This window comes from Photinus pyralis, unplaced genomic scaffold (genome assembly GCF_008802855.1).
Source record: "Photinus pyralis isolate 1611_PpyrPB1 unplaced genomic scaffold, Ppyr1.3 Ppyr1.4_LG8, whole genome shotgun sequence".
Lineage (NCBI taxonomy): Eukaryota > Metazoa > Arthropoda > Insecta > Coleoptera > Lampyridae > Photinus > Photinus pyralis.
In genome coordinates this window covers 7,856,356-7,879,810 of record NW_022170819.1, presented here as the reverse complement: position 1 = coordinate 7,879,810, position 23,455 = coordinate 7,856,356, and the positions used below count along the sequence as shown (strand labels likewise).

Genomic DNA, 23,455 nt, shown 5'->3' with positions numbered 1-23,455 from the left:
CTGCAATGAGGTCGTGATGTTAAGTATTTCGGAATTTTCGGATAACTCTTTCTTTGGCGGAGCATTTCGGTCTTCTTCTAATATTGTAGTGAATATTTCAGAAATCCAAAGCGACATCGGGACGCCATGAGGTCGCCATCAAGTCGATAAAGGACTATTCACCGGCGATAAGGAACGAAGGTGGATGTGACGCATTCTTTCCGTGAAATATAATGTGTTTAAGAATGTTTTTGTCTGCTCTATAAGCAAATTGAATCGTGTTTAATTTTAGTTCCGACATCGACGCCGAAGTGATAATTACTGACATTGTATATGTTGTATTGAGTACAATCAATATATTTAAGGACTATTATAAATTCATTAATAATTAGTTGTAGTAATTAAATTTACGTTACGTTATATTTTGTTCAGCTTACCGGTGTCTAGCACTTCCAGGTTTTGAAACTAAAACTATTGGGTTGGTATATGAACTATCTGATCTTTTTATAGTTCCATTTGTCACCATTCTCCATTTACTTATCCATGGCTGCTCTTTTGGAAGCGGTATCGGGTCTCCTTTATGGGAAAAACTTTTAGTTCACAGTCTACCAATTCTGCAATAATGCAAACTAATAATTTGAGATTTGGGGGGAAATATTTTAATATTTTTTTATAATATGCGTGGGGAAAATACACGTATATACCGAACTATGTTGTTGAGGGAATCAAATTTGCCCCGGGAGATTTTCTAAACTTTTCTATTGCTTTGTTTAATTCGAAGAATTGGAAATTAAATTTTTTCTTATGCTCGTTTTTTTTAGTATGATATAAATTGCTGTGTGCAATAGTGTGCGGTCACTATGCCACCGATAAAACACTGGTCCAGATAACCCAAAACGATTTAAAATTGAAATAGAAAAATCTGTATCTGGGTCGCACCTTGGATTCGAATCAACACAATTAATTGATTGACAATGACAAATTTTTATTCCGAAATACATAAAACAATAAGAGCAAACTCTCTGAAAGAAAGAAATGCTTACAAAGTTTGTTCGGATATAATACCCCGCACGCAGGCGGTCAATAATAAAAAATAAAAAATCGAACTTTCTTCTTCTCGAAAATTTTCAGAATACAGACAAACCGTTTTAAAAACTTTCTACAAACTTTGACTACGTTACGTGACGATAACTTAAACCTTTTATTAAAATTGCCTCTACACACTTTATTTCGAAACCGACGAACCGTGTCTTCAACAACATAAATAACCCGAGATTTAGCGTAAACAAATTTACACGCTGTTTTTACCGTCGCGAAAGCAGCTGGCTCATTTTTCGTTGATTCCAGTATTTAAAAGAGCACCTCTTTCGCGATAAAATAATCTCCTTCCTCAGAATCATTCAAATCAACCGCCAATCATAATTAGACTTGATAACGCCAGCTTCGAAGGAACCCGTCCTCACTTACGCCGAAATAACGCGCACTTTATCTCTTCTAACAGCGATATAAACACGTGCGTTAATTAATTTTCGTCCGATAGCAGAACTTCTTATCGCGAAAGACCAGATGTCCCTACAAAGTAAAACGCAATTTCACGCTTCACAATTAAATTTACAGATCTAAATAAAAAAAATTACCAAAGCGATCAACTTTCAACAGTGAAACAACTTCATGCTTATTAATAACTAATCTCCCAAATTTACTCTTGTAACGTGTGTTGTGTTGGTAATGGATTTAAAATTACAACAGTAACAGAAGAAACACAAGAAACCACAGAAAATGAAGATTGCGAAAGATAAACAAATCCAAATAATTATCCTGAAGGATCCGAAGCATCGGAAGTAATGGAAGGGATTGGAGAGACACTGTACATATGCAAAATGTCAAGTGTTGGTATAAGAATTTGAAGAAACAAATTGGAATTGGAGGAACCCTACGAAGCGAGTAGGTGGTAGCACATGGTAATTAATACAGGTGTCAAAAGTAATTAGTGTTTACGGCCGTAAAAGTAAATACATTTCCAATAAGTGTAATTACACCGCCCTCTCCGAGCGACCGCACAATAGGCAGAATGATGAGAACTTAACAGGCATATCGCCTAAACTAAAGTAGGAAGAAGATGAAGAAGTAATTACATCATAAACAGCAAGGTTAGTTTAAAACGTCACATTTTATCACGGTTCTTTCATAGATTTTAAATGTGACCAGTGCAATTATGCATCCAATGATACAGATAATCATTGTCTGGCTCATATTTCCAAAGTCTTTAATTGCACAACAACAAATATGAGATATATACATCATTCTTTCACACACTCCGCTTTGAATAACTTCAGATGCTGTCAGTGTAATTACGCTGTCACCTGTTAACACCAACTTTCTCAAAAATTGAATTTGTGATCGGTGTAATTACCCTATTACTCACGATAAGCGGCATACTTTAAAGCAAGCTGCAGACTGTGTGGTAACTGCCACATACACTCGCCATTTGCAAATTATACCAGCGCCTATTTAGTGTTAATCTAAATCACGAGCTTAGTAAATTCGGGTAAAAAAGTAAAAGGGTTTGAGTATTCTAGACCCTTTACAAAGCCTTCTGGGCGATTTGTAACACTTTTGAGTATGTTTATAGAGGCATTCCAGAGCATTTTCGGCCTAGCCCGGGAAAGGTAGAAAGCTTTAGAAAGGATGCAAGGTTCAATATTCCAATATTTTTTATGTTTTTCTTATATCTCCTGCAGTTTTTGAGATATTTCGCTAAAATTTGAAATATAAGTGAAGGGCTTACATCACTGGTCATGTCAATTGTAGTGAGAATCTACAGGGTTTGGTTTTTCAGTGGTTCATTTTCAACCCCTGGACTTTTTTTTCATGCGGCACTGACAGATTGTGAAACAAGAATTTGATTTTCTGATTTGTTTAGAAACTTTTAAGTTTTTTGTAATTTTTTCTTACCTGCGACCGTTATCGAGAAAAAAATGAATTTTCGGTACTTAGCTAAATGAAAGTTTAATTTCTAAAATGGTCCAGTAGGACCTGGCTTTATTTGGATAATATCTTGTTTTTATTAATTTCAAAAATTGTATTTTGTATTTGAATATGTTTATAAATCTAAAGTATACGGTGTGAAATTTTAACACCCTGTAGGTCAGTAACGAAGCGTTTGCAGACCTATGTTTATATGAACTAAAATAAGCCTATTTACATCTTATCTAGAACACCCTGTATATTTTAGGTACTTTTTGAACTTTTTGGACGATGTCTTTCTAGCGCCTTTTAGAGATAAGAGATCTATTGGAAGTGTTCAGAAAGCTCTCGAAACGTCTATCAAAGGTCTATGAAGAATCTTTATCCACTATTAGCTCTTCCAAAAACCTTCAACTTTTGATAATAATGTCCTATACCTATCTCAGATATTTTTCAAAATATCTTGGTTTTCCTGGTTTTTATATTCTAATCTTAAATAAGTTATATATTATGTAATTTACATGAAAACGAGGTGGCCATGCAAAAAAAGGCAATTTTTATCTGCCTTGTCCAAAGCTAAAATCATATTTATTAATTTTTCGAATAATTTGGAGAATAAATTTGATAGTATAAACATAAACAAATATGTATCTTGGTTTTCCTAGTTTTTATATTTTAATCTGAAATAACTTCTAATTTACATAATTACGAGGTGAATATGAAAAAAATGAAACTAATATCACTGACTGGATGACATTAGGAGTTAAATTAAATTTGCTTTGTAGTCAAATGTTTTTACTTATTCTCCAGTTTTTGGACTTAAAATAAATTGTTTGAAAAATAAATTAATCGATATGATTTTCGTTTTGGACGAGATAGATAAAAATTCCCATTTTTTGCATGGCCACCTCGCTATTATGTAAATTAGATATAACTTATTTAAGATTAGAATATAAAAACCAGGAAAACCAAGATATTTTGAAAAATATCAGAGATAAGTATAATACATTATTGGTCAAAAGTTAAAGGTTTTTGGAAGATGACAGAAAAATATACAAGGTGTTCCATTTAAAAAAAGTGAGATTTTTAATATGAAGTTTTGTAACTTTGGATCTACAAGAAAAACACCCTGTAAGCTATTTTTTTAATGTGTCATAGTAGATGTATTTATTTGACTTTTACTTAACCCAGTATAAAAGATATCAAATCTGGAATCAAAATTTAAGTAATAATTTTGAGAATATACTGACGCTTGCAAATGCCCAATTTTTCTTACAAATCGAATTATCTTTAAAACTACTGGTTTTTCGGATATTAACCATATAATAAAAAAGACGTACAATTACACGTAGAATTCAAAAATGCATTCAAATACAGGGAGTTCTATTAAAAAAAAATGTACCATTTTAGCGCCCTACTTTGTGGGCGCACTCTGTATAATATAATAGAATATTCAACCATGTCATAATACAAAAGCACTCTATCAAAAAATCTTATCTTAAAGGCATTATTAAGTGACTCCGCGCAATCGTTGCCTCACCCTGTAGGTACATGGAATGCCTCATCACAACATCATTCATCGCTCATTTAGCATCTTTAGACTCTCCAATTAATATTCTGCACATTTCCACTTTCAAATATTATACAGTAGCAGTAGCTGTAGAAGACCTGGGGCAAATAAAAAAGAATGTGTAAAACCACCTTAATGTATTCATACGGAAAAATTTATATGGACGCTAAATAAATTCTCCGTAACACAGGCGAATGTGATCAAGGAATAAAGGCGAGATATTCAGAATATGCAAAGCCTTTCAATTATTCTTAGAATCGCCATTGTAGGTGCGTGTTATGTTTCTTGATTTTGTTGGTAAGCCACGATCGTAAATAGTTTTAATGCTTCCTTTAGTACTTCTTGTCGAGATTTTTCTTGCCTCTTACACCGCAAAGAATTTCCTATGCAGACGCTAAAAGATTTACGACCTTTAAATTTTCAACGTTTATGGGCACCTAGCAACGTAGAGTCTTATTAAACGTCACCGTGTAATAGTTTCGTGCGGTACCTACAATAATTTAAGATGCCTAGCACGGAATCCATAACCGTAACGCGCGACGAGTCGGATGGAGGTTCCGTAACGTACGCGAAGCGGATGTCGAGGCTGAGGACGGAAAAGGAATTGGACACTTTAAGGGAGGAATTATCGCTCGAAGATCACAGGCTGAGCCTAACGGAACTGACCGAAAAATACGAGACCAACCTTAAACGCGGCTTGACCAGGCACCGCGCGTTGACCTTGCTGCAGCAAAACGGCCCAAACTGCTTAATACCCCCCCCGCCGAAATCGCAGTGGCACATTCTGGCAGGAAATTTGTTTCACGGTTTTGCCGGATTACTCTGGATAGGGGCCATACTGACCATTGTGGGATACGGAATCGAATTTTATAGCAACCCCAATCCATCGAAGGACAAACTGTACCTGGGTATGTCTCAGTAACCCTTACTTTACATTATGTGACCCTGAAGTTAGCGGTTAGGGTGGTAACCAATATTGTTGAATGGAAGAAGATAACCACTCATTTTATGTTATTCATGATCATTATAAATGGTCCAAAGAATGGTAAACAGTATGTGATTAGTAATTATTTGTAGGTCTATTATTAACATTGTCAGGGCACTATTTTCCTTTCTCTGGTCAATAACTTCCCAATAGCTGCTTAATGTCTAAATGTCACTGCACATCTATTATTACTCGCCCTAGCATTCCCTCAAATCTTTATTATGTACCCAGGAAGCCGTTATTTTGGATTTTTTGGATTTCAGATCATCTTTGGAAAATGTTGAATCTAGCGTTAACAAAAAAATTGAAAATAGAACGCGCAGTATTACTCAAAGAAATGGTTCCTATTGACATACTGAAATTTTACAAATTCGACCTTCCTCTAGGCCCTCCGAAAAATCAATTATGAGAAGTTGCTGCCTTTCTATTTATTAATCTAGTAATCCCTCATTTACAATGAACATTTACATTTTTATTTACAATTAAAAATGACGTAACTTTACCTTAGTTATATAGCGACTAAAACTACCCTTTGTGTGTCTAACCTTGGAATACTGGATTATCTCCGATTAGGCCTTATGGAGTCGAACCGAAAATGATTGACGCTGAATTCGGGCTCGAGATGGAAAGGTTACGCAATCCAAATGTAATAGTTAATTTTATTAAAACGTAAAGTAATATCTGTGATATAAATAGCATGGAAACGCTTACAAACATTATCAGTACCTACCAACTCGAACTGTCGGTAACTACCGCGTGGTTAAGATAGACATAATCCCCGACCAACATTACTTCGTGTAAAGGCTACCTCAAACCAACACGAATTATTCGCAGTTGCAGCGAATTTTTCGCAGCAAAAAATTCGTTCCATAGTAATTATATTGCAGCTTATGGAAACGCTCAGACATACGCGTCAGTTTGCCGTTGCAACTGCGATTGTGCAAATGTCAAAAACGGAAGCTTTAATAGAAATTGTTAAAAAATGAAAAACATCTGAATGCTGCCTTATTAAGGGAAATAAAATTTTAAACAACTTTTATTTATTTTAACTCGGGAACGATTGCATTTGGGTAGGTACATTTGGTACGAAGAATTGAAATATCCAATAATATACAGGGTGTTCCATTAAAAAATGCAATATTGGTGTGCCACGCGTTTATGATCTATCTTGTATAATTAAAATTACTACGGCCTAGTGGACATTAAAGAAACTTTTGTATTTTGACCTTGATGATGATCCATTGTATGATCTTAAGCTTTTTAAGAACTGAACTATTGTAAGACGTCTTAAGGGCGGTTGCTTAGCATTTTTGGATCGGTTGTCGAGGAGGTAATTATTAACGCGCATTTTAGAAAATGTGTTCTGTATGCAACAAAATTGTGCCATCGTGGCGCCTAAAATCGGAAATGGATGTTAGTTAACTACCGAAAAACTTACAGTAAACTATTCCGGTTTAAAGTTTAGTAGGGGAGCGAAGGGTAATTGCGAACACTTAAGAAAAAAAATCAGTAACTCTATAAGTGTAGCCATTACCTAACTACCAATTAGGAGAACAGATACTGGAAACCCTAACAAATCAATTGTAATACCAAAAAATGCGAAAATTAAATTGTAAAATGACACAATATTTTTTTTAAAAAAAGTGCGCATGTTCGGCATTGCCCGAAGGTTTCGGGTAATGATGTACAACAGGTGGGTAATACCGAACAAAACAAAAAAGACACAAAATTGGACAACTAAGTTTTTTTATTAACTGCAAGTAACATCGCAGATATAGTTTACAGCGCTATCTTTTCCACTGCACATTTTGTGTACTACCCAACCTCCACAGGAAACACAACGATACCAAATTTCGTCTTTTCCATATTCCCCACATACTAAGCAGGATTCTCCTCCGTTTCCTTCAAAGTCCATCATATTTTGGGGATCCATATCGTCGAGTTCATCGTCGTCGCACAATTTACTCTCATCTATTTCATCTTCACTAGACGAATCGAAAACTTTTCTAACGTGCGATTTTTTTTTCGGTTTCTGTTTTTTTGTGGCTCTTCTTTCCAAGGTTGCTTCTTTCGCTTCTCTTTTTCTTTGTTTCTCTTCTAACGTAGCCTTAAAAGGTGTAGATGTAAGAATCTCAGACTTTTGTTTCCGGCGCTTAGTCGCATGTCTGGTAATGCCGAACACAGTGTCCGTGATTCCCCGAAACGACCTTCAAAATTATTTCAGGTTACAAAAATAAAAAACACAAACCTATGATATGATAAAGCTATCGTCCCTGCTGATAACCATCAGCTTAGAGATTATAACTATCCATAAAGAATTTTAAAATTCCAAAATACAAAGCTAACTTACCTTAATTTTGCATAAAACGTTTTAATAACAAAGCACATACAAATTCACAAATCGCCATAACTCTCATAAACGGGAAGCTAGAGGTTCCTTTGCGCTGTACCGACCAACTTGTCATAGCATTTTCTTTTATATTTAACTGTATGTAAATGCCAATAGTTGGCACTGCAAGATACAAATGGATGTTCGCCATTAGCCGCTGTTCGTGATTACCCTTCGCTCCCCTAATCAGAAAATTATACTTATACGCAGATTATATAAATGCAAAAGTCCTGTTAATTATCATGAAAGTATTTTGTTAACTATTGTTTAGATAAATAAATAAATTCATTTAACGTTCATTTTAAAGTTACAGGTGTTTTCCATTTCTCCGATACAAACTTGTACAATCGGTAATTGTTTCTATTTAGTTGGGACATTCTTATTTGATATTTTTCTTTCTTCTTAATTTTTACTCATGAGTAAGTCTTTTGTATAACCTCATTTTATCTATAAAACTGTACAGGGTGGCCAAATAAGAATGCCAGGTACTGTATCTGGGAACCTGTCCATCGTAGAGGCTTGCGGTAAAAAAAGTTATTACTAAAACGGCCCCGAGAAAAACCTGGAAAATATTTTTAAGTTCCTGAAATGGCCGCTAGGGGGCATAACTGCAATCGGGAATCTAAAAAAGTGATGTTTCGTCTGAATTCCGCTATATTAACCTAACAAAAAAATGCCCGGTCTCTGAAGTCGACGATAATCTGAACCTTTTTTGTTTGACAATTTTTGCTGTATCTCTAAAAATGAAGTGGTGAGGGTTATTCAAAAGTTTCCGTAAAAAACACCCTGTATTTTCCAAACGGCTAACCCGATTTAAACAAACTCGGGTTAGTTCAAAAGAGCTATTCTTCAGCTGCAAATATTATAATAATAAAGTTTTGTTAGTTTCACATATCGCTGCTTGAGGCCTTTTTTCGACATTCCGACAGAAATGGTTCATTTTCTCAACAAAATTAAATGCATTAGTTTGATTTTTTTTCATGAAAAAGTAGCTAAATGCGCTCGCGAAAACCGCATCAACCTACGATACTTACTAGCAAAAGCAAAATTTTGACTCGACCACGGATTGTCGTACAAATCGGTGTATAAAAGCACGAACGTGACGCGTTAGCTCACGAACAAGATACGGAGAATCGCATACGATTTTTAGTAGGGAAATTTTTTGCCACTCGGCTCGTATTCGGAAACCAGACTTTTCATCCGGCTCATATTCAATAGCATGGCTCTTTTCGCTTTCATCAAGGCAGATATGTACAGGTACCCCATACCTTCACTTCGCGTTTAAAGTACAAACTCCTTTTAAATATCTATTTTTATATATTATATTTTAAATATATACAGGGTGCCCCTTATGTTTGGAATATAGTATATATCTCGGTAAATATCGACTGTCTACAACATTTTTCTATATGAAAGTTGTTACGCCACTGCCTTGCAGTTTAGGCATTCATTGCGATGAAAACAATTTTACTGCCAATTTCGTTTTGCCTTCAAGGTTTAATAAGAAACGTGAAAATTAATGAATAAATAAATGTTCATTTTGTACGATTTATTCGGTAGGGTGTGAGGCACTAGGCGAATTTTACCGCCGCTGTCGTCGTGGAATGTTCGCTGCCGCTGTCGTCGTGGATTGTTCGCTACCGCTGCAGCTGCGAATAATTCACATTGGTTTGGGGGAGCCTTGTTTGCCTAGGCGTAATATTACGCCTTGCAAACCTAATGTTGCATTTGCTCTAATCTAATCTGGATCTAATCTTTTCCTATCGCGCTTCCAACTTAGCGCCTTCGTTGAATGGCTCTCTCGAATTAACCCCATTTCACAAATTCAGCTGTAATTCTCCTTCAAAATGGCTGCTAATCGTTTTCAGCGGCCATCTTTATTCGTTCTACTAATAAAATTCAGCCCCCATTACCAATCCCACGTTTAGAAGAGCCAATAGCCAGAAAACTATGTGGTTAAAACCCCTTAGTACTCAGTTCACCAACACATCGGAAACAGACACACTTAGCCCATTAAGGGCCGGTATTATAAAAGTACAGTTCAAGCGGAGATTAATCAAACGGCGATTGAACGTCAAACCAAGATTGAGAGCGGTTGCGTATTATAAACACCTTGGGAAGAGCGTTTGGTTAATCTCCGTTTGAGTTTACGATCTCTAGGATGGTAACACTGCGGGCGAACCGAGGACCAATCAGAGTGCAGAATTTTCAGTGGCCGATGCGTCAGCTGACGGCTGATGACGTTTACGTTCTTCGCACTCATCGCGCCTCCGCCGCAGTTTCTTTTCGCTTCTGTGCCATTTGCCCCTGCCAGTGTCACTGTGCTGACCTATTCATCCTCTTGCTAAATCGTTTTACATAGCGCTGTTTTACCTCCCACTGTTCCAATGACAGACAAGGGAAAAAAAGCGAATCGCTTAAGGTAAAGCATGAGGATATCATCATCATCATCATCATTTGTAAGCATTGAATTTATTCAATGGTTGTAATTTTTTTTGTTTGCATCTAATATCCCTAATCATTCTGTTACACCCTCGCATGGAAGAAAATTGCAGACAAGTATAACGCTGCATCAACTGAGCCACGCATACTTGAGCAACTGAAGACAAAATATGATCTAGCACAGTGAAAATCCTCACTGGTAATGAAGCTGGAGCTGGTGACGACAGCCTCACCATTGATGAGCAATTATTAATTAATTAACACACCCAGTTGTAAATTCGCAAAAAAATAGAATTTCCATAGAAAAGCATCATATCTGTTTGTTTGGGGGGCAATTAGTGCTCCAATCCTGTTTTATAGGGATCTAACAGTATCCTTGAATAACCGAAATCTCTACCGAAATTCCTCTTCATCCCACTTGCCGAAGTGATCAACACGCTCTCGAAAATTTCTACCCTTCTTCTAATGAACTCATCCTCTGATGAAGAGTCATCGTCGCTTACTGCCCACAGTAACCGACCTCTTGCACCTCCAATACCAATTATTTCCATTTCGTTATAAATATAAACAATGACACAAAACAAAATAAATTGGTAACGATAACCTTAATTATATACGCGTTCGCGTGCCTAATCTCCGTTTGGGCGCCAAAACCCGAGAAAATTGGCGGGTTGGCTACAATCGGAGATTGAGCTTTGGTTACAACTCAAGCGGCGTTTATAATACGCGCAATCGCACTCAAACCATGATTGAACGCCAATCTCCGTTCAAGCGGGCTTTATAATACCGGCCCTAATTCCATCTTATCTCCCGCCGGACTAGCGCTACCAACTTTTCTCACGCAGTTAGTCGTCTATTACCGTATTCGGAAACCATAGACTTAAAAAACAATAGAGCAAAAAAGGGATTGAGAAACCATTGCCCCCTGCCCCCTCCTCCTCCCCAAATAAAAACAATAGAGCAATAACATTGTGGAGAAACCTGCCCTATAATGAAACTACATTGTATAGGTACCGAAAATCGCAACCTTAAAGATTTTCAATTTTCGGACCCCAACTTTGAGGAAACTACTCTTATAATCGTTCTAAGTATCAATAATTATTTGTACAACTAGTTTTGAAAGTGATACTTTTTTTCATGAATTTGCAGTTTGATTAATGAGGGCGAAGCCCGAGTTAATCAAGCAAATTCGTGGAAAAAGACACTTTCAACACGTGTTGTACACGACATTTTTTTGCATAGTGATCCATAATAACCCACAATTGAATAATTTTATTGACATTCGCGATTTACGGTCACTCAAAAATGGATATTGTTCATAGACAGGACTAAACTCCATGGAAACGCATAGTAAAAATCGTGAAAAAAAGTACCACTTCGTACGATTTTTCACTTATAATTGCACAAGAGGTTTGTATTTTACCGAGTAAATTTGGGTTGTTTAGGTAATGAAAATTTGTTGCCTAGCAATTAGACGAGAAAAACTGTCAACTAATAAAAATGCGACCCCGCAGGTGGAGCATTTTTAGGTTGACAGTTTTTCGAGTTCAATTGCTAAAAGGCAACAGATTTGAATTGCAACAACACAAATTTACTCGGTTTAAATACAAACTTCGAGTGTAATTCGGCAGGACAATTTAACGAACAAGAAATTCACATAACTAATCAATTACTGACAGACGTCAAACTAGTCATATGGGAAAGGATAATGCGATAATTGGTTCGAAAATGAATAGTGAAAAAACCACTAGTGCATTTGTCGCTGGAAAAGTTGCAGGTAACTTTTGCCGCTGTCAAAGTGACAATTTCACTGCGGCTTATGCGATTTTTTATACATGAGTTGAATTGTCGTTAAAAAAAGTCCGATAATTTCATCACTATGTAAAAAATGTATTTAAAACCGGCCACGTGTCCTAATTGCTCTATATAAAAGTTTAAAAAAAGGCGCTTGTGGGCTCTCGTTACATGCATCATTAAAAAATTATACTTTTCTTCATTTTTATAACAGGAAAATTGGTCATTAAGTGAGATTCACTATTGGTTACCCGCGCAATTTCTCCCAATGGTTTCTACTGCTGGTCGACTTAACATGGCTGATTCGACACGGATGCACGTAACGCCCACTAAAACCACCTCTGGGTTTCGACATTAATTTTGTCATAACACCCATAACCCGCTGCGTATGCTTATTTTCTCGAAACCCACTGACGCGAGACTGAATTAAATTCTTTCACCGCGCTCTCGATACTCACTCGATCTAAAGGCGCAGTTACACGGCGCGTGGTTCGGCGAACCTGACTTGACGAACCACGAACCACGAGTCGTCTGACATAGGCGGTTCGCTATTGGCTCGTGGTGCGCTCCCGGTGCGTGGTTCGTACGATCCGTTGGCGGTCGGTAAATGTGCACACATCGAAGGAGTTTGGTTCATTGGTTCGTGCAAGGTTCGTGTAGGTTTGCTATACTGCGAACCTGCTGCTGCCGGCCAGTTAGTTTTCTTATTCAGTTATGTCCAGTCAATTGAAATAGGTTATAAGTTCACTAAAGTGCCGTGGAGTACTGAAAAAACATTACAATTTGTTCTTTTATTCTTTTAATTTTTGAGTTTTTTCATTGTATTTTGCAAAATTGTTCCCGCGTAAATAACGCACAAGCTGGCACAAGCAATAATTCTCTGTCTAACATCCATGGTCGTTGTTGTAGTACTGATTTTGGTTCCGTATTATGAAGACGAACCGATTACGTCACAAATATGAACGAACCAAATACCGTTTTCACACACATGGACCCTGGTTCGGAAAGACGCAAGCCAATGTGAACCACGCACCAGTTTCGTGGATCGCCGAACCACGCGCCGTGTAACCGCGCCTTAACGCATACTTAATCTTTTCTTATCGCGTATTCGTGACTTAACGTTGAATGCTCCTATAGGCTTAATCTCCACTTTTCTCCATTTTACAGATACGCGTTAAAAATGGGGGCTAATCCGTATCAGCGACGTTCGTTCTACTAATACCAATCGTACGTTTATAAAAGTCACTATCGAGAAACCTCTGTTGTTAAAAACCCTAAATTATAACCAGTTCTTAGGCCGCTTCACGAGACGGATCAGAAACTGACACGTATAATCCATTAATTCCGGCTGATCTCCCGCCAGACTGGGGCTAAAAAAACTTTTCTCCCGCAGTTAATCGTACAGTGCCGTATCCGGAAACCACTGACAGATTCACCCAAAAAACAATAGCGCAACATTTTAAAGAAACCTGCCCTATAATCACGTAACTCCCACTAAACGCACAACCCTAAATAAATTCAATTTCAGACCCACACTTTGAGGAAACCACCTTTAAAATCGTTCCAACTATCAAAAAAATTATGTTTGGTTATTCTTCAATATTAAGTAGGAGAGAAATGTGAAAACCGCAAGTTACATTTAGAAAGAAATTTGGACACCCTGTATGCAGTAAAGAAGAAATGTAGGGTGGTTTCGATTTCTTTACACATTTCATTACATCGACTGTGAAGGCGCTATTGAGTTTTACATGCGTTGAACAAAAATTAGCAGGGGCGCATTAGGGGATCCGTTCATATAGCCCCCCTCCCAGTCAAGAACCAGTTTTTATATCTATGGTGCCTCAATTGTACTCACGGTTTATGCCTATTTCGAAAAATCAAACGGGGACAAAGTGAACGCCTCACCCCCCCCCCCCCCTAAATTAAACATTTTTGTACCGAAAAGACGGTATTGCATAGTACTTCGGTTGTGCTTTATTATGTTTTGTGCCTTTTTTTTATTTTTTTTTAATTTTTCACGTTTCTTAATAAAATGGGCGTTCTACATTTCACGGGTCAATGGTTTCCGGTTAATCGATCGATCGCCTGGAAAACTCAGCTGAAACTTATTATCACATTTTTCCATAAAAAAATCAGCGATCCTATTACGAGACCGAAATTCCATAAATACAGACACTTCAATCCAGGGCACCCTAAAATAAGGGAAAGATCGTGCCGAGAAGCAAAGGTGAAAATTTTTTGATTGAGCAACTTAATATATGAAAATATTCAGGAGGTCCGTATATGTTTGCAACCAGATGATGCCCATAGAAGAAACGCCAGATTAACAGCTTTTTTTAAACGGAAATAGGTTCATTTGTCGGAGTAAAATGGTAGCAAAGCTGAGCTAGCTGTGGCCACATTTAGGAAAGAACAATTCCAAAGCCGTAAATCAACCCAAATTTTTTATATGAAACTCTCCAAAACTATTCTTCAAACCTTACATTAACCAATTTCAAAAAACTGCGCGATTCCCAAAACATTTTTGTAATTTTTTTTTAAAGTTCTTTAGAATAGTTTTCAGTAAAAATGATTACCAACGATAGTTTTTGACGTGACGGGTCATGAATTATACAAAATGTGTGGTCCATTCAACAGTATCGGTTAGTATGGCAAGTAACTTGACGGACACCTCACCAAATTCCAATTTAAAAACCCATTCCAGGCCTGGTGCTGGTTACGGTTGTAATAGTCACCGGCATCTTTGGATATTGTCACGAGTCGGCCAATCTGGCAATAATGGACAGTTTTAAGAAGCTGGTCCCAAAACTCGCGAAGGTCATTCGCGAGGGTAGGGTAGCGGAAATCCCAACCGAAGAAGTGGTCGTGGGGGATCTGGTGGAAATTAAAGGGGGCGACATCGTACCCGCGGACATCCGAATTATTATGTGCAGAGGGCTGAAGGTTAACAATAGTCCGATCACCGGTGAATCGGAGGTGCAGCCCAGATCGACGGAATGCACCGACAATAATCCTATGGAAACTCAAAACTTGGTCTTTTACGGAACGGTAGTCGCCGAAGGGATCGGTACTGGTATAGTAATCGCCTGCGGTGATGACACCCTAATGGGCCGCATTGCCGGACTCACCGCGTCCATTGAGCCACTAGAGATGCCAATTAAAAGAGAAGTCCGTCAATTCAACACGATCATTTCTGTAATTGCGGTAACCGTCGGTTTCGTATTCTTCGTGTCGTCTCTGGCGATGGGCTACAACTTCTTCGTCGCGTTCGGATTTTTCATCGCCCTAATCGTCGCGAATATTCCCGAGGGCATGCTGGTCACGATGACCGCCTGTCTCACGCTAACCGCCAAAGCGATGGCCAGAAAGAATTGCCTCGTCAAAAATCTGGAAGGTATCGAAACCCTGGGCTCGACCAACGTGATTTGCTCCGACAAAACCGGCACGCTAACGGAGAACAAGATGACCGTGTCGCATTTCTTCTACGAGGGATTTACCGTCGACGTTCTGGGAAATTCCGAGGCGATTCAGAGGACGATCGCATTCAAGCGCCTGTGTAGGGTGGCGATTCTATGCAATAATGCGGAGTTTCAGCCGCAGCAAGAGAAAATACCCGTGCACAAGCGGGAGATTGTCGGCGATCCGATCGACGTTGCCATCTTGCGGATCATGGAGGTTCACATAGGTCACACTAAGAATTATCGTCTCGAACGGCCTAAGATATTGGAGATACCCTTCAACTCGACAAACAAATATCAGCTTTCCATTCACGAGATTCTCGCCGAAAAAGTGAATTTGGTTGTCATGAAGGGGGCGCCGGAGAATATTCTCGAACGGTGCTCCACGTACTTTTACGATGAAGCCACCGTGCAATTGACTGCCCAGCGGGTAGCTGAGATAAAGCAGGTGTTGCTGAACTTGGGATATATGGGCGAACGCGTTGTGGGTTTCGCCGACTTGGAGCTGTCGAAGGATGAGTATCCTATTGGTTATCCCTTTAGTATAGAGTCGTTGAATTTTCCGCTTGCTAAACTGAGATTTTTGGGTTTTATATCCATGGTGGATCCCCCGCGCGCTGGCGTGCTTGACGCCGTGGAGAAATGCAGAAACGCTGGCATTCGCGTGATCATGGTTACGGGAGATCATCCGGTTACGGCGGTGTCAATAGCAAAAAAGGTTGGAATTATTAGTCAGTACAACGAGACCGTGTACGATCTTGCCTGGAGGAGGGAGTTGTCGACCTCGATGCTTACTGAAGACGAGCGTCGTGCGTGTAATGCTTCTGTTATAACCGGCGCTGAACTGAAGGAGATGACACAATCGGAGTTGGAGAACGTACTCACTACGTATTCCGAAATTGTGTTTGCGAGAACTAGCCCTCAGCAGAAGCTGAACATTGTTGAAGCGTTACAGGCACTTGGCGCAGTTGTTGCGGTTACAGGAGACGGCATCAACGATTCTCCAGCTTTAAGGAAGGCCGATATTGGAATTGCCATGGGCATAGTGGGAACTGACGTCTCGAAGGAAGCGGCCGATATGATCCTCCTCGACGATAATTTCGCAACGATAGTTACCGGAATCGAGGCAGGTCGATTGGTGTTTGACAACCTGAAGAAGAGCATCGCGTACGTGCTCACTTCAAACGTGCCCGAAATCGTACCCTTCATCCTCTTCATAGTGCTGGGTTTACCCCAAACTCTAAGCGTAATATCCATATTGATAATCGATGTCGGAACGGACTTGTGGCCCGCCATCAGTTTGGCATACGAAAGCGCCGAAGCGGACATAATGAGCCGAACGCCTAGGGACCCTTCGATTGATAAACTGGTAACCTCAAGACTCATCGCCTTCACATACCTACAGATTGGAGTTATCCAAACTTGCGCGGCGTACACATGCTACTTTATCACCATGGCGGCGTACGGATTCTTCTACGATCGCCTACTTGGGTTGAGATACGAATGGGACCGCGAGGACGTGAACGATCTCATTGACTCCTACGGAGCTAAGTGGACCTACAGCCAAAGGATGAGTTTGCAACGGAAGGGCTACGCCGCCTACTTCTTCGCCATAGTCATAACCCAGATAGCCGACGCGATCATAGTCAAAACTAGGCGGCTATCCATCTACCAGCAAGGGATGACCAACTGGGTCCTCAACTTCGGAATCATATTCGAAATCTTCCTCGCGTTCTTCGTCGTCTACTGCCCTCTCATTAACCACGCTTTCCAATTCGAACCCATCCAGTGGTTCTCCATCGTTCCAGCGATCCCGTTCGCGATATTCATCATTTTTTACGACGAAGTACGACGATACATAATTCGATTATGGCCGGATGGCTGGCTAGCTCAAGAAACTTATTATTAATAGTAGATTAAGGTGTCACCAACTTCCCCATAAACGTCGCTCGTATACGACAGAACGTATGTTTAGGAATTTACATTTTCGTTGAATAAAAATACATTTAAGAGTAAATTACTTCCAGTTATAGCTGACTCACTGTTATAAAATTTATAAAAATCGCCGAGAAGGCCGGTCAAAGCACCGAATGGAGCTTTCGCTACAGTTTATAGAAGAAATTAGTACCTGCCGGGCTGAAGAGCCATGAAATTAACCCGTGCATTGTTAACACGACTTGAAGGACTGGTATATTTAAATATAGGCATGGCCTACGGTATTTAATTGTGTTCGTTGCTATAATGTTTCGTATCATATCCTTTGATATCCTTTTCCATTTTCATTGGGAAAACATTTAAAAATGTGGTTTTAATTCTATTTACGCGCGTACCTGATCAAAAACCCTTCAAGGAGTGTACTCAAACTCTCCCCAACCCTGGCAATCGGATGTGAATAATGCAGCAATAGATAAAGCACAAGCAAACAGATAAACATTCGCTTTTGTAGAGATAACAAAGTAAGTAGGTACAGATTCACGCTTCCCCCAAGCGGTAATCAAAATTAACGCCCAGACATAATTTTAAAAAAAAATTAAAAACATTGTACCGGGTTCTAAAAATGACCACTAGAGGGCGTAACTGCCATCTTAAATTCTAAAATTGCATTTCATTTAAATTTCTCATAATAAACTAAAAAAAAATTTTTCACATTTTTAAAGGGAACCACTTTATCTATCATTTTCGTAAAAAAAACAAAGACGGTGGGGGCTCAATTGTTTTTGCAATAACATGCTTTAACTTCTTAACGGCTTGACCGATTTTAACAAATTTGGTATCGTTCCTTGGGCAATAAGAATTAACTAAAATACAGTTAATTTAGTTGAATCCTTCTCCACCAGTTTTGACTTTTAGGTAGACCTTGGAAAATTAAACAAATTGAACGCCCCACGCCATCTTTGTTTTTGAAATAACTAAGTTTTTTTTACGAAAATGATAGATACACTGGTTCTCTTTAAAAATGTGAAAAAAAAATGTTTAGTTTATTATGTGAAATTTAAAGAAAATGCAATTTTAAAATTTAAGATGGCAGTTACGTCCTCATTTGACCATTTGTAGAATTTGAAAATATTTTCCAGCGATTCTTCATGACCGATTTACCTAGTCATACGACGAACGGTTCCCGAGATATGACCGAGGAACAGTCTTATAGGGTCACCCGGTACAGAGTGCGCCAAAAACCCCGGAAAGGTGGAATATCTTGTTTATCTATGAACTACTTTCAAATAAATCTTGTTTACTCTCCTTAGAGTATAGGATTATAAATATGACAAATTCCAAGAAATTATATCAAGTTAAATACATTTATTGTGGTTAAAAGGCAAAAATTTAATCGCTAACTAACCTCAATAAACGATCCTTACTTGTCAGATAATTAATTTTATCCTAGCAAATAATGTAACACGCAATTCTAAGCAAGTAAAATCTATATATTTAAATAAAAGTTTCATTACAACGTATTAAAATATAACTTTTACTGATAATTGACAGTTTGGTTTGGATATACAATTCTTAGGGCGACGACCATACTAAATATCCAGATTTTCATACAAATCCTTTTTTATCAACAAACGCGCACGCTCAAAACAAATCGCAAACGAAAAGGACAAAACGCTGCTATGAAAACAAAACGCTGACGCTTTGGGTGAGCACTAGTAAATGGAGTTTTCTGTTTTATTGCGAAATCCAGTTCTTAATTATTGAAGCACTTACTTTAGCACTCTGCTCAGAACAATTTATTTTTTTTAACTTGTCACAATCATATTGGTATTTTTATACAACGCAGATTGAAATTATTTCCCATGCACTATTAATTACGCGGTAGTCGTTGATTTTACCATCTTCTTGTATTCAATGCTTTGATTCCTCTGAATATATCACGAAGGTCCCTTTCTTAGATCAAGGATCGAATATATCTTCCGTCGGGTCTTGAGGATGTAAACCTCATACTCCAATTCATGGAAGTTGCTTACGTCTCCCGCCGATTCCTGCCAAGACTTCTCGAGGGTTACTTATTTACTTATTTCCAAGACCTCCATTCAGAACCTGATTGAAAATTCAGCCTTAACGAGTAGACATCGTGTCATTTGCACCAACGCACTATTCTTCCTCTTTACCTCTCCATTTTGTTCTTCTTGAAATTCCACTGCATTTCACAGAATTCATTGCATACTTTTGTACTCGTTTCCATTGTCAGAGAATTTGACTCTTTCGCTCCTCTACTTTCCTGCATAAACACCATACACTTTTGGAACGCGTTTTGCCTTAGAGACGTTTGATTTCTAGGACTGTTTTCTTCCAATTGCTTTCTTGGAGATCTCTCACGTTCAAGTGACCCTTGCGATGCTAAATCTCCGTCTTAGTCAATTTCAGTGTTTCATTTGTGGTAGGTGTTGTGGATACGGGTGAAAGTAAAATAAATACAACTAAAATATAATTTATTTTAGAATCAAAAATGAATCTTAAGAATCGCTGAACCGAACTCGATTTATCTTAACAAGTGTTGTGTACCTACTGTCCGAAACTACCGATTGTGTAACACATGTGCAACAAAGTACATTTCGGATGACTCCCAAGAAGTCATGAATTATATGAAAGCTTCTATTCCTTAACTCGTAAATAACACCCTTGTCGGTTAAAGAATAGACCCTTAATATTTAAACTACTTGTCGGTCCAGCGTGTTATGCACATTTGTGCAACGTAATTACTAGAAGTTAATTCCTGAAATTTCGTCCGCTACACATTGTTATGGTCTGCTACGACATCTTGATTCTCAGTTTGTTTATATGATTGTAAACATATTTTGCAAATTAAATATTATTATTAGGGTCATGGGTGCTTTTTACAACTCAGGTCTAGCCTGGTATAAATTTACCTAACAAGTTCGGTAAGTTAATTTTCCCGCATGAGCACTTTGTTTGTAGCAGTAGGGAGTGCTGCATTTAGTGCGAATGCGGGAAAATTCTTTCCGAAAGAGTTAGGTACAATATTTTTTGTTACGAATTGCGTAAAAAAAGGTCAAAATTAATAGTTTTGTAAATGTTTTTTTTAATCATGAGTTGGTAACACAATCATATGTTTGGTTGGTAACATAATTTTGTAACTACCCACTTTTAATTGCACTGGTCACATTTAAAACTTCCACATCTTTGGTTAAAACATATTTTGCCTTTGCAATGAGTGCTACTACTGGTCACGGCATTGCATCGTTTGCACTGAATATCCTTGGAAGTCTTCAATGTTAACAAATATGCTTTGAAAATAGTGCTCTTATTGGTCGTGTAAGTGTACTGATCGTATTTAATATTCCCAGAAGACATGTGTGAACAAATGTGTTCTCAAATTTGATTTATCTTGAGTTGCGTAAATACACTCGTTACATTTAAAATCCTTGGAAGCTTTGTGTGTTAATATGTGCTTTCTTAAACTGCATATGCGAATAGTTGCAGAATATCACTGGTCACATTTTAAGACGTTTTAACAATAAATTTTACTTTTTCTTGATAGTTCCAATTCTGAAAAATAATTTGATTGCGTTATAAGTTCTTGTTTATATATTTACGTAAAACTTAGTGTACGTCTGTTTCCGATTAATCGCACTAAAAATACCCTCAACCAACGGTTTAATTGATTTTACAGCAGATGACAGTTAACCATGACATGACGTTCGTTGACTTCAATAAGTACTACCAACCGAAGAACGCGCAAACCCCTTCTCTCCAGCGGAAACTAAAAAACACCGCGATGCGGGAAAGTCGTTTTCCCGTGCATCGAGGATGCTTGGAAACATTATCTTTCCATTCAATGAGTACAAAAAATAGATTTTTGTATTTTATCTATGTGTGTAATGCCTGGTCTATTATAGTGAATAGTTTTGTCTCTGAGTAGCGCCCTATCCCAATATAATTTATGTGTGTGGTTTTCAAGTATTATCTGTGGAGTGTATTTGTAGTATGGCGTGTGACCTGTTATGAGAGTAGGCTTAAGAACTAATTTTTGATGTATGATTTTAGCTACCTGATCGTGCCGAAGTTTGTATTTTGTTTGTGCAATCGCGTACACATATTATATGTTGGATTGTGTCTGACGTTTATAAACAGTGTCGACAAGAATCATGTATCAGTGTTTTTTTGTCTTTATGTAATTATAGTTGCGTATGTCTTGTATGACTAACATGACACCTTCCTCTGGGAAGATATCACATTAAGATAACCAAGCGTGAAGTTCCATAGAATCAACACAATCCTAGTTAAGATGATGAATCTGGTGTTTTGTTAATAGTGTACTGGAGTTTCTCTGAATTTGTTCTAATTCTGTATTTGTCCATAATACACTGCCAAAGTAACGATGTGACATGTAGAAAAGATTTCCATGTCCGCAAAAAGGAACCATACACGTAAAAATAACCAGGAAGAAAATAAGTTGAAGTTAATTTGTTTAGAAGTAAAAATAAGGAAATCCCGCCAAACAAGGAACCAACAACTTCTACAAACAAACCCGTTAATTGTTCATATACCTCAATACTCTGTCAACAGCAGCTTCGATGAGTCAAAACGAGACAACAGGCGAGCCCAGTGGTAACCGAGTTAAAATTCAAGGAGACCGCGTTGGGAACCTTCGCAAGCCCAATCGTCAGCATACCGTCAGTAACGGTTACATCACCTGGAGGGCGAGGTTGCCAAGACATACCTCACCTATCCAGTGAGGATCACACAAGCCCGCGATTGCGTAAGCAGCAGATCGGCTTACGAGACTCATCCAGGACACACGGGCAGTACAACAGTACAGCAGCTATTCGCTATTGGCACTGCGAAAAACAATCACGAGAAGAAGGGGGCTACGAACGGCAACATCTTCAACATCCCAAAATGAATCCAAACTCTCCAGAAGGACTTAAAACCATCCACGACACTATTGCAGACATCCTACGGGCCATTAACAACATGGGTGTACAAACCGAATCGTGGGGACCCATGGTGATGCACATCGTATGCGAGAAGGTGGATGCGGCCACCCTAACAGTTTTCCTCCCTCCTGTATTGCATATTATATACCCGCGAAAAGAGAATTAGAGCCAGACATTTATAATACGAAAAACAAACAATATAATACTAATGAATGAAGCTGAAAAGAATTCGGATTACATTTACTAGCAGTCTTTAAAATTTGAGTTGAGCTGAGAATAAAATAACTTGTAAGCTATGATCATAAAACAACTTAAAAATAATGTCAGAGAATCCAAAAAGAAAAGCATATATAAAACATAAAAAATCATGAAAACTATTTACGAAGCCACATAAAATCTAAGCCGCAAAACTAAACAAGTTTAAAAAGTCATTATGCAAACATAAATGACGAGAGCGTATTTTCCTCCTAATAATATTAATGCTAGGACCAGGAAAAAATTGTCTGCATTAGAAATTTCATTGAATGCTTTCATAAATAAAACACACAGCGTGCGTTAACAGTAATTTTGAAACAGGTATTACTTTTAGTTTCATTCGAGGTGCCTACATATGATATTTCGTTTAACTGCTTTCATATATAAGAAAGCTGCCATTGCGCATGCCCAAAACCAAATTTTTCAACTGGTGTTAGATTTGTCTTTATTCCAAATGCTTATGTATAAAATTTCAATTTTCTACAACTGTCAAAAAAACCTGTCATTTTCTGACAAATTTCGAAACGCGAAGTACTAGATTTTTAAACGGTTAATTAATAAGTAAGATTGCTCTTGACAACGTGCGCGAAATCGTCAACAGTGAAAAAAAGTATTTCGCGCACGTGACAAAGTTGAACTTAAACAGCAAATTTAATTAACAATCGGTTCAGTTGTAGAAAAAATATTGTATATAACGCTAGCGCGAAGTTATTT

At 38.0% G+C, this 23,455-nt stretch overlaps 2 protein-coding genes across 2 annotated transcripts; one reads left to right on the top strand and one right to left on the bottom strand.

The window, feature by feature from the left end:
• Positions 1–4,998: 4,998 nt before the first annotated feature.
• On the top strand, positions 4,999–17,527 carry LOC116178353 (sodium/potassium-transporting ATPase subunit alpha-like). The gene is made up of 2 exons (XM_031497821.1): positions 4,999–5,424; positions 14,831–17,527. Exons 1-2 carry the CDS (start codon positions 5,022–5,024, stop codon positions 17,491–17,493), a joined length of 3,066 nt encoding a protein of 1,021 aa, XP_031353681.1. The 5' UTR covers positions 4,999–5,021; the 3' UTR covers positions 17,494–17,527.
• On the bottom strand, positions 6,971–8,038 carry LOC116179596. Its single transcript, XM_031499394.1, has 2 exons — positions 7,852–8,038; positions 6,971–7,708 (listed from the first exon to the last, which is right to left on the bottom strand). Exons 1-2 carry the CDS (start codon positions 7,887–7,889, stop codon positions 7,252–7,254), a joined length of 495 nt encoding a protein of 164 aa, XP_031355254.1. The 5' UTR covers positions 7,890–8,038; the 3' UTR covers positions 6,971–7,251.
• Positions 17,528–23,455: the final 5,928 nt, after the last annotated feature.

Excerpts from the sequence above, each read along its gene's own strand:
- LOC116179596 (XM_031499394.1), bottom strand. The coding sequence starts at position 7,889 with ATGTGCTTTGTTATTAAAACGTTTTATGCAAAATTAAG. Across the intron at positions 7,709-7,851 it reads ACGTTTTATGCAAAATTAAG|GTCGTTTCGGGGAATCACGG; the intron begins GTAAGTTAGCTT and ends ATAATTTTGAAG.
- LOC116178353 (XM_031497821.1), top strand. The coding sequence starts at position 5,022 with ATGCCTAGCACGGAATCCATAACCGTAACGCGCGACGAGTCGGATGGA. Across the intron at positions 5,425-14,830 it reads GAAGGACAAACTGTACCTGG|GCCTGGTGCTGGTTACGGTT; the intron begins GTATGTCTCAGT and ends AACCCATTCCAG.